This window comes from Perissodus microlepis, chromosome 23 (assembly GCF_051167445.1).
Source record: "Perissodus microlepis isolate ML-2025 ecotype Zambia chromosome 23, ASM5116744v1, whole genome shotgun sequence".
Taxonomy (NCBI): Eukaryota; Metazoa; Chordata; class Actinopteri; order Cichliformes; family Cichlidae; genus Perissodus; species Perissodus microlepis.
Genome location: NC_140482.1, coordinates 27762120 through 27774231, shown reverse-complemented (window position 1 = coordinate 27774231; position 12112 = coordinate 27762120). Strand labels below are relative to the sequence as shown.

The 12112-nt window shown below is 39.3% G+C and overlaps 1 protein-coding gene across 2 annotated transcripts in view; it reads right to left on the bottom strand.

Annotated features, from left to right (window-relative positions):
* LOC146361658 (uncharacterized) overlaps positions 1 to 12112 on the bottom strand; it is an 87889-nt gene that overhangs the window by 35295 nt on the left and 40482 nt on the right. For both annotated transcript variants that reach the window (XM_084921659.1, XM_084921660.1), the window contains 3 exons: positions 9517 to 9616; positions 5635 to 5693; positions 3210 to 3274 (listed from right to left, as the gene is read on the bottom strand). In XM_084921659.1, the coding sequence (XP_084777785.1) occupies positions 3210 to 3274; positions 5635 to 5693; positions 9517 to 9616 (224 nt within the window). The remainder of the gene's footprint in view (positions 1 to 3209; positions 3275 to 5634; positions 5694 to 9516; positions 9617 to 12112) is intronic.

Genomic DNA, 12112 nt, shown 5'->3' with positions numbered 1-12112 from the left:
GGAGACCGCTGGTCTAGACAACCCAAAATGTGATGTCAGGTCCTAGGAGGTTAAAACTAAAATGGCTCGTATGTGTTAGTTTTTGTGTAAAAAATATATTAAATAAAATGCAAAAAAACCCTCCTTTCACAATATTCCTAATGTTTGAGATGCAATATATACTGTATATGTGTGTGTTGATTAATGTCACTGATACAGTAAGATACCAAGTGTCATCCCTCGGCAAAGGCACAGTCGGACTGCAGTGGCATCTTTTGGCAGGACAACACACCCAGTTACACTACAAAAATGTCTCAGGATTACAGCTCGATCAGACCAAGCTCCAAATTTGGCCTCGCCTCCGCATTGCCCAGATCGGATTGAGCATACGTGGGCTGACCAGAGCAATCCTGATACCACAGCCTGATGGACACACTGCAAATGTCCCCATGCCTGATAACACCGTGCACTGTATCGCTGTGTTGATGCCCTGATGTGTCAGAGCTGTTTTATAGTACTGCTCGAGAACACAATTTTCCATGACAAACTGAAGCTGAACTCTCGCAAAAGGACCAAATAAATTTACTTTACCTCTGTGAGAAAAGCCCTCAGACTGCATAAAGTAATCTCAGTGTGACTTATTTCCCATCAGTAAGAGGACTGTAGGCACAAGAAACATTGTTGGGTGGTGACCTCCAGTAATGGCTGCACTAAACTGGGATCACACGCTTAAAACATAGCGTCTTGGCATGAAGATTTGCAGTGCTGCAAACAATCAGCATTAGCAAACTCTCTTACCGTGCATTTCCTCTCACTTGGGTCTACTGCGAGTCATACTAAGTCAACACGGTGGAGGAAATAACCTCAGTGCTGCATGAAAATGCTTGTTTGTCTGTTCAACAATGAGTTCTGTAACCTGCAGCGACCGGAAAATAATGTAAAGGCCTGTTGTACCCATGTGAAGTATAACACTTAGCTGAGGGTCACGTGCTATAGGTCTCTAAAAGTGCATTTATAAAACTAAAGGTATAAGCTGAGTTTAGGATTTTTGCAGTGCACGTGTGTTGACCAAAGGGATCTATATATGTGGAAGGAAAAGCAAACCTGTTTGAAATAACTCTGAAATGTTATCATGATTCAATAAATGGAGCCCCCCCTGTGAAAAACCTGTTATTATAGAGCATTATTTTGCCACGCAACACTGCTTTCAGATTCTGGTGTATAGCTTGAACACAAAACAACAAGAATAAAAAAAAAAAGAAAAGAAAAAAAATGCTGCCTGAAGCTCATAAATCTTAGAGAAGCATCCCAGAGGAGAGAGACTTATTGTGTGGAGCTGCTGCAAGTTGTTTTGCCAGAAGCCGATCAGTAAAGTACACCAAAGGTCAGATACAACCAATTGTGGGTTGTAGCTCAGTGAAATTTGTCATGGGTGTGCAGAGAGCATCTCATGCAGCAGTGATACATTGTATTTGCTTAAGTTTCACATGTGTTCGCCTTGCCAAACCCAATTATTTCCAGATCGGAATTTCCAGATTTGATTGATTTTGCGCCGTGCATACCCGCCTCACTTTGTTTTAAGCTGTAGTGCCAGCACACATGAAAATGTGCCATTAAATGAGATACGATCAAGCACTGAAACATAGAAGAAAAGAGGACAGAAATGAGCCTGAGAGGCAGATTTAAAAAAAAACAATGGGGAGAGACGGAGTATCCTGACCTTTACAGCAGTGCTTAGTTATATCCTAGACTGCCCATAAGGCAAGCAGATAAAATGAAATTGGCAGAGTGCTCCTTTAAATTTCTCCATTTTTTCCCCTTAATAAAAAGTTGACTTTTTTCACAAATGGACGGGATGACACACTGTGAGATACGACCAGATTTCCTCAGGTAATACTCTGGGAGAATATATTTCTGTTGTGCTGGGTGAAGAACAAAATTAACCACGCAGTGGCTGCCTACATTACTCACTATGTTTACAGACTTATTTACTGAGTAGAGGGAAGTTAAATACCAGTTTAAATATACACCAGGTGCAGTGTGACTCCAAACTCCATCCTGTTGAGGCTTGTTTCTCTGTCGCGAGAAGGAAAGGGCAGACTAAACATTCTTCCTAAATGCACCTGACTCTTCAGCTGCAAAGTGGGGGTTCAATAGACAGTGAAGGGTCTGTGCTCTCTAGTGCATTTCTAGTCCTTTGTGGATGGTTATTTTGCCAGATGGCCTTCTTAAACTCTGGGCCACCGTCCTTGCTGCTGCTGCTTTTACTCTTTGCTCTCTTCAAACGTCTGCTGAAGGTCTCAGAGGATCCCACCTTCAGAGCCAGCGTATGTGACCCTGAAGTGGTCATATGTGACCATCTGGCCATAATGCCCTATGTCAATCATAATGGATCGTATACAGCTTTAACAGTTGACATTTAGCATATGGCTTAAATCATTCTTTCTGAACTATTTCATTCTTTCTTAGGAAGGCAGCCTTGCAGCCACTTATTCCTTACTTATGCAGAATTACCCAGTAAAAGCTTATTTGCTATAACTACTAGCAAAATTATAATAAACTACAAAGACTTTAAGCTTAATGATGATTGTGCCTAAAAGATCCTGCACAGTTTCCTTCCTCAATAGTACCTGACCCTCAACCAGGTTGAGAGTAGGTTGTGGGCAGGTTGTGGTCATTGTTCACAGAAATAGTCCAGCACCCTGTTGTGCTCTCTGGGTGATAATACACTTCTGGGGGAAGAGAATTTCTATAGTTAATGGTTAAGAAGCAGCAAAAGTGCCAATTGCTTGCCTTACATTGTAGTAAGTACTGAAAAAGCAATTTATTTCCACATAGACTGCAAAAGAAAGGGAGCTAAAGGATAATTAAATATAAATAGAGCTATAGCTTATAACTCTTAACTCACTGGAAAGTGTATCCATGCTTTGTTAATCTCTTATTCTTCCAAGGTTGCAGTATGGCTGGACCATAACCCAACTGACATTGTGCTCAAGTCAAGGAACCCTGGAGCCTGGACTGGATGCCAGTCCATCACAGAGCTAAGAGAGAGGCCTACATACAGTCAACTTGGAATCCTCAATTAACCTGGCATAATTGTCAGAATGGAGACCACAGCACTTGAAAAACTTCCTTTTTCAGACCACAGTTCTAACCATGATATGACTGTGCCAACCAATATCTGGAAAGGAATAAAGAATCAAAGATCAAATAACAAGTAAAGTGCTCACCAGAGGATGTTGAGCACAGTGCAGGTTGTCAGACCTCCAATTACTGCTCTCCGAAACCACAGGATCTAAAGATGAAGACAAGAGAACACGATAACCAACATCCGGCTCAAGCAGCGTAACAGGAGAACATTGTGGAACAATTGCACTACGTAATCACATAACTGCACAGGTGATAATACAGAGTTCCTCAAAAGCAAACTTAGTTGCTACTATTCCAGTCGTGCACTTCATCTAAATGATGCTTAGGCAAACTGATCAGTGGCAGAGAGAGAGCATCTTTGTGGGTCTGACTCTTTGTATATGGGCCGTGGATGTGACATGGCAGTTTTACTGTATCACAAGAAATAAAAATTAAATTACCTAGTACTGTCCTCATGGTTAAGAACTTCACGTTTTGATTTAAATTGACCTATTGTTATAAAACCTCACTTAATTTTTCATTTTTAAAACCTTTTTTGGCCTGATTTAAAATGTATTTAACTGTAACTGTAAATATCATGTAATAACAACTGCATGTAACCATGTAATTGCCACCCATGAATTAAGAAGGGGCAGCTTTTATAAATAACATGCTTAAAAAAGCTGATACACACCTCTGGCATAACTGTGTAACTATTTTAGTAAATGACTTTTTTTTCCCCATACATGCATTTCTAAAAATGTAGTTATTTTAGGTTGAAACACAGTATAAATGCTTCAAAAATGTATATACCTTTATATTTTTTAATTTTCTCTTTCAATATGATCTTTTATAAAACAAAAATATTGTTAGTTATATATTTGTCAGCTACCCATATGTTCAAAGCAAAATATGCATTTTCAAAGTAACATTAAAAACAATGACTCCAACATAGATGCTAGCCTCTGTAGTCATGCAGGTGCTTGTTTATATGAAAGATTCTATGTTATTCTGACAATGGCTTTGAAACATTACGGCAGCAAAATGCAGGCCTGTAGTCAGGAACCCTGTGATATGAAGATATTTACATCAGGATACTTTTTCATTTCAGAGTAGTAAGTGTGTTTCTATTCTGTCTTTATGCATATTTTCAATTGGAGGATTTTGGAATGGCAACAAAGTTATATGGCATATCTCCACTTATGAAGAATGGAAAAAGAAATCAATCTGCATCTTTACCTGGTTTTCTAGACGTGTAGTAAATGAATAGAATTTCTCATGTTATTTTTTGTTTATCACTAAGCCCTTTTACTCTTATTTATTTATATTAATAAACGCTTTTGCGTGTGTCCAGATGATAGTCTGAGACAGGAGCTTGGTCAATAAAAGACTAGACTGTGGCTGGGAAAGAGCCGTGACCTAACAGCATTACTTCTGACCTGACCAATAAAGACTGACCCATGCTGCAGGTAGGGTTAGTGGCCTATCAGAAATGGTGAGATACAGAAAAAGAAACCTGAATTTTTCCTTCCACAAACAATACCTATCAAGAATTCTTTATTTTGAGACCTGGGGTCTAGTTTCCCATCATTCTGTATGGAAGTGGGCAAAACTCTTTGGAATCAGCAGACTGTTATTCTGCATACACCACAATCTGCAGTGCATGCCTTTTAAACAGCAGAGAGACCCGCTGGAGGCAGTTTTCCTTCCTCTCGTAACACTCAATAGGAGATACTGGAAATACGACATTTGATTTAAGCGAATGAATTTAACTGTTTTTTTCTTATATGCCATTTGGCACATGACCCTTGTGTTAGGAAGCCCGGCAAAGCTGTTTAATGTCCAACCTGAGCGTGCCAGACACCTGCATTTCCAAATGCAACATCATGAAGGTAACATCTCAAAATTTCAGGGCTGCAAAGCATATGTCTGGACCGTACTGGGGCCACCTTACTGTGCATCCAATATCTAGATGCATGCAAAGTCATATATTAAATATAAAATCAGAGTAAAACAGCTTAGTGTTGTGAAATAATTTTAAAAGGAATAAAATAATGGAGCAATTTTTGTCCCGATTATGACAGTGGGTCGACTCCAAACACTTCTATCTGATGCAAAATAGGCTTGATGAGTAAGGTCTCACAATAACTTAATATTTCTTTAATGTTTCTACATAAACTGTTTGCATCAGCGTTAATTAAGGAGTTGAAATGTTCCAATTATCTAGTTAATCTAAGGAACACTTTGTTGTCAAACCTTTCTGCTTCAGTGCTGGAGCTTAATACCAGGAGCCATCAGTAGAATAATAATATGGTTGACCACCTGTGTAAGAGCCTTTCAGTCCTAATTCTTCTCCGAAATTCTAGTTTATTTCTCACAGTGATGCCCGTCTCTCGCTCTCTCTTTCTACTACTAACTCATGTTGAAGAATACGAACACAGTGCTTCCCAAGCCATTTCTGAATTCAGTACACTGAGTCCACAGATCAGCAGGTAGTGCCAGGTGCAGTCCTAAGATTAGATTTACCTGTGTTCTGTTGTGTGAGATCTGTGAGAAAAGCAGAGGCATCACGTTTATAATCCCACCTGTCAAGACCAAAAACAGAACAGCGTGTCATTCATATGATACCTCCGTCTGTAATCTGTGGGCTTTTTTACTGTTCCACAGCACAAAAATGTTGATATTCAATATGAGAAGGGAGACACAGAAAACACCCAAATAGGTTTCCAGATATCACTGCTTGAAATAAAAACATCCCAACAGTATTAGCTTAGTAAGGAAGCAAAACTAAATTATGGAAATACTGGTATCATGAATCCCACCTTCTTTTATTAGCATTTTAAACATTTTTTGTCAGAAACTTTAGTTTAAATTCAAGCAACTCAAAAATTAAGCAGAAAATATAAAGCTGAAAGTGTCAAAAGCTGTCGTTCGTTGAGAGGCCTCTGGTTCCAAAAGTGAGTCCGCTCCTCCAGATTCCCATTTTAAAATGCATTTTTTACAGTAAAAGAAACTGTGTTCTATATTTGGTTCACTTCACATTTAACGACAGCTGTACAGCATTTATTAAGGCTTAGCTTGCATTATAAGGGGCGTGGCCATGTCAGACAGCTAGAGCAGCTCCCAAAGCTGCCATGTGATTGGCTTATGCTCACTAAATATTTCATCATGAGAAGCAGCAGATATGTTGGATCCATTTTTTTGCAAAACTTAATTTCTGAAGATTTGTCTTTGCAATTATGGTATTTTGTTTCTATATTAGCCAAATCAATCGCTGTCACCAAGCTGCACAATTACAGTTTCCTTGCTTGTTTGCAGTTCAGTTCCTCAATATCATGGCACTTTCTCCCTTTAAAATTCCATTTAGAGAAATCAGTCTCCAAAGGTAGCAGAGAAATAGGTCCCACCCTGCTGAGCTGCACCGCATTAGTCTTGGTTTTGGGGGAGTAGTTTTAGAGTTTCAGCATAGTCTGAATGTTGTTTGAGAAGCTTTTAAAATCCTGACCAGATTTCAGAAGAAAAAGTAATCCATTTTTAATCTTGGGAAAATGATTTAAAGTTGTTCTGTATACTGTTCCACACAACTAGCAGTGACAAACTGCAAAGCAGCTGTCATAGCTGGCAGTTTGCATGTTCAAATGGCTCTCTGAAGTAATGGAAGCGGGTAGGAAGTACAGTCAGAGCTGTCACAGAGATGCTAATGAAACAGAGCAATCACCCCTTAGCCTGCCACAGTTGATGTGTTGCAGTTACTTCAGGAAGTCAGAGTACTCGCTGGTACCCAAACACACACACTCACTGACACACACACACACTCACTGACACACACACACACTCACTGACACACACACACACACACACACACACACACACACACACACACACACACACACACACACACCTCTCCATCCAGCTACCTCCATCTGTTAAGTGAGTCTTAACAGTTGTTTTGACTGAGCTTGCTCCAACTTTTGTTAGAATGCATTTTGGGATATTCCACCTTCTGTTTACTTTAGTCTGATATTTAAGGCTGTGCAGCGAAACCGAAGACACTGACTCATCCTCCGAAAATGTGTTTTTGTGAAAGGAGAAGCTTAACATAAAATGTAGTGATTAGTTTCAACGTAAATTGCTGAAGTACTTCAAAGTTTGTCATTGCTTTGTGAATATTTAACACTGTATATAAAGATGGATGAAATTACGCCTTCCCAGAAGTGTTGCCAATATGCGTCCTAAATGGGCACAGGCTTCCTCTTCTAACAACAAGCTGGGATGTGGAGAAGTGGCAAAAATCTGTCTATGCAGACATATTGTTGGGTGGCTGGACAACTAGTAGGTAGTTGTAGTCCAGAATTTGATGGCTGTTCAACACACATCTGTGCGGGGCAGCAGGCAGGACTTTGATGTCTGGGCTCAATCTCCCAGTAATTCCTTAACAGACTTTGGTTTCAAACGACAGCCAATATTGCAGTGCTCATTTCTATTTCTATTTCTTCCTCACTTCGAACAGTATGAGAAGATGGCGATGGATCATCCATCTGTACAGTCTGTGGTTTAATGTTACAAAGTGAAGACAGACGGATGAAAAGAAAAAGTTGAAAAGAGTGTAAAAGAGCAGACTGGACATATGGAGGTCACAAAGAGCAAAAATCAGCACAGACTACCATGACATCACAGATCCATTACTAGCTGATGCACTAGATTTTTAAAAAAGGTTTATAAACAGTTTAATAGATTCGTATTCTAAAGGGAATTAAAGATATTCTCTGTCGACGCTAGATGTTTGTTCCCAAGTTTAAACAACGAACAATCATGTATAGGACCTCTGCAACAAGAAAACTGCATTTAGATGAGGGCTGGACTTCAGAAGCAGTGCTTCTTATGTTCTTAATTCGCCTGTTTAAAAAGAAAATCTTTGATGTAAAGATGAAAGTTTGACTTTTCCAGCACTTCTATTGTTTGTATCATTTGACTGTAGAAAAGAGAGATTACAAAAAATGAAAAAAACAAAACAAAAACAAGAACAAGTGATAGAGGGTGAAAACAGTTTTTGTTTTGGTTGTGTCTATTCTGAATATTTCCCTTCTGTTCGGATGTGCAGGATATGTGAGTATGCCTGCGCGCGTCTCCTCCAGCGTGTTAAATTGGCGATCCTCCAGCTAAATTTTCACTTGGGACAAAGTCACAGCGAGGCAAATCTGGTGAATACGGCAGCTGACAAGCAGACTGTGTTGGTGTGGGTTAAAAAAACAAACCTAAAAGCACTCTGAGTCAGCACATGATGGCACTCTGCACACACCAGTTCCCGTTGATTCTTCTGAATGTTCTGCAAATCACTCAAGACGCTACAGTAAACGCCCACCAGTCCGACTCCGGGGAACAAAAATCAGGGTGAACAACTCGAAAAATGCTGGACACGCTCCTGGTTTTGTCCCTTATTTGATTAGCTGCCTTCGTGCTTTAAAACTGGACTTTTCCACTGAAACTATGGTAAACTGCTCATCCTGGCCCAGCTCATAGTTTTCTAGTATTATAACCATCCTGGTTTGTAAGATGACCTTGAACAATAAATTTACCAAATTTAAATTAGATAAGGTTCGTGATTTTTATGGTTCTGTTCCCAAATTCTGGGAATAACATTGAGCTGACAAGATCTACTTGGTGCAACTGTAGATTTGGCGTCCCTGCCAACTGTTATATCTGAAAAGACCAGAGGCTTTTCTTTTGTATTTCCTCTATTGAAAGAGGTATTTGCGCTTTCACAATTGTCTGGAAAACTGAATCAAGTAAGGTCTTCCCAGCTATACTGAAATGAGCAATTCCCTGTTGCACATATGACTTGGCTCACTATTATTTATGTTGTTATGTCTGTAAAGTCTCATTCTTCAGTGTATCTTTGCAGTAAAGAGTAAGTGGTGAAACAGCAGTGAAGTCAAATGATCAGTCAGAATTCAAATAGTCAGCCTGTGCAAACAGTAGCTTTGCACACATCAGGTGCAGTACTGGGCAAAAGTTTCAAGCTGGCTCTGATTTCTTTACATTTTCCTTGGAAATGGCATTAGAGGAACAAGTCTTATAGATACATCTACTCCAAGTATTCATAATACAGTCTGAGGATCATGCAAACTGTGGGAGAAACCACAAGATGGGGTTCTGCCAGGAGTTCAAAGGTATGCTTTGGTTACACTTGAAGCACATTTAAATAACTTGTTTTCTCATTTCTTAGGAGATCTGTTCATGTAATGAAATTCCAATTTTGGTAGCAGCTGGAATGGAAAGTCAGACCATCATTAGCTTCAACATCCTTTGCAGTACAACAGACTGGAAAAGGGCCACAAAGACACAATGATAAAAAGAAGACAAAAAAAAGGAAGAATGTGAGCTTTACTGCACAAAGCTGAAGCTTACCCAGAGCCACTGTGCCCATTAGGAAAGGTTTTCCCATCTGACTGAAGTCGCTGCTGCTCTGAAGGCCGACCTCTGACCCCACTGCAAATGTCACAGCCACCTGAGAGACACACAGACGAGATCTTCTGTTACATCTCAGGCAGTATATTTTTCCCCAGTTCTAAATAAAAGAAGAGAAACATCAAGCTTTTCTTTGTGCAGGAAGATAATTAATTCTTTCACCGTAACACAACCAAGACAGGACAGTTACATAAAAAACCCCAAAAACATTTATTTCTTACTTCTAAAACAAGTTATGTATAAGCACTTTGGGTGACTTGTTATGGTGCACCTGCCCCGCTGTAGGTACCAAAACACTTTTTAATCTCTTAAACTTGCGAATCCTGGAGAGATAGCAGGTTGGAAGTTTATATTGACATGGAGTGAAACAACTCTGCTATCTAACAAACTTTCAGCATTGCTGTTAGTTTCTCATGCTGACACCACAACAACAACAACAACAAAAAAAAAAAAAAAACACTAAAACATATGAAGAGCACCAACATTTCATCAGCAATCAGACAAGCAAAGCTGTGCAAATTATGACATTATTTTTGTGTGTTAGTCATACTTCCCATCTAATATTTCAGATGCTATCAATTGTTTCTAAATTGCAAAAATACTTTAGGGCAAATTTACTACACAGCCCAAATTCGTAGGTTGGAAACATCTGGGGTTGATCTACTAGTAATATGCCAAATTATGAACTGAGGTGTACCAGTAATGACCAAGGCACTTTAAGAAGACCACAAAAATTGCATGGAGCCACAAACAAGAAGAACTGTGTCAGGAACCGAGACTGTGCTGGCAACACATATTCAGCTTGTAACTGGTCATCCAACAAAATAATCCAAGTGTACGTTTCCTGAATGAGTTTTTCTTGGAAAACAGCACAGCAGCACAGACTGAGAGAGACAGGAAAAGAAAAAAAAATCTGCAGTACAATTGGAGGTCTTAGTGGACAAATTGAACAATTTTAGTAACATACTTCAAAATTGCAATGTCCAGCCTGGCCACAAAAGGGATGCATGAAACACGACTGAGAGCAGTGTGACTGCAGCAGGAGGAAATTTCTAAAAAGATATCACAAAATTACAACAGCAATGGATGACTTGAAGTGACACAAGAAGTAAATAGTCATTTTTTCTACTTTCACACAGCCCGTGTAGACTAATGTCTTTTTTCCAAACCAAGTTTAGCAAGCTAGAGGTCTGTGGTTCTGATGAAGTCATTTTCTGGCCTGAACAATAAGCCTCTTGCTAGTTTTCTTGCAGTTATGGGACAGCATTTGAAATAGTTATAATCGCGACAGATCATCACTACATTATCAGTAGTGTTAAAGCACTGGAACTTGTTTTTTCAAAATATCCAGACTATACCTGTAAGCATCTCAGAATAGTTTATACAGGGGTGTCCAACTCCAGGCCTTGAGGGCTGGTGTCCTGCAGGTTTTACCCTGGGCCAGCACACCAGAATCAAATGATTAGTTCAATACCAGGCCTCTGGAGAGCTTCAAGACATGTTGAGGAGGTAATTTAGCCATTTAAATCAACTGTGTTGGATCAAGGACACATCTAACACCTGCAGGACACCTGCCTTGAGGCCTGGAGTTGGACACCCGTGGTTTAGAGCATTTGCACAGCCTTCCTCATAGTCATCCCAACTCATCAGAAGTCAGTCACCTCTTCCTTTGCTGGTTTTGAACAGTTTTATTCTTCTTAATAATGGCCTATTAAGTGTAGACCAAGTGTAAAATGTAAAAAGTGTATAGATAAGAAAATATGAAAAGAAAAAATGAGAAAAAATAAGCATTGATATTTCGAGTTGGACAACAGACAGAGATTTCTTTTATTATATTAAGATTTTAGAATTATGCTACATGATAAAAATGCATAAATTATCATGTTTATAATCACACCACAGACATGTCGTATGAGCCATGTAATACATACAGTGAATGCATATGTTTTATACATTTCTCCCCCCACATGTGGCCTGAGGGACACAGGATAAAGACTAAAACACAAATCTCAGCAGATTCTTTTGCGTTTATATTGTTCTTTCTATGTTTCGAAGTAGTGTGTAATGAATGCTCAGTATCGGTGCTGTGATTACAGGCTGTGAATTCTGAAAATGTGTGATTCTGACCACAGATGAAGCTGTTGATTGTTTGGGAACACTTTCAGTTTTGTGAATGTAGTTTGAAAATTGAACTTTGTGTTTACAGTTTAGAGAAGAGGGTGGAAGGTTTCAAGAAATGCGTCTTTGCAATCGTGAAAAAACTGTAACCCAGAAATAAAGAGTTGAATTGAGAACTGTCCACATTTTAAAGAAATGAGCTGGTTCAGTTTTTCCAGCACTGACCGTAACCGCCAACATAACAGAGTGCTCATAAAGAAAGTGTACAGAGCACACTTTGTGCTGAATCAAGCTTGAGGGTAGGCTTTGACTTGATCTTTGATCCCTCCTCAAAGATGTTGTGCCGACATGACTCACTTGTTGACTTTGATTTTTAGGTTACATTGTGCTGTGTGATGCTTTCAGCAACACTCCAGTT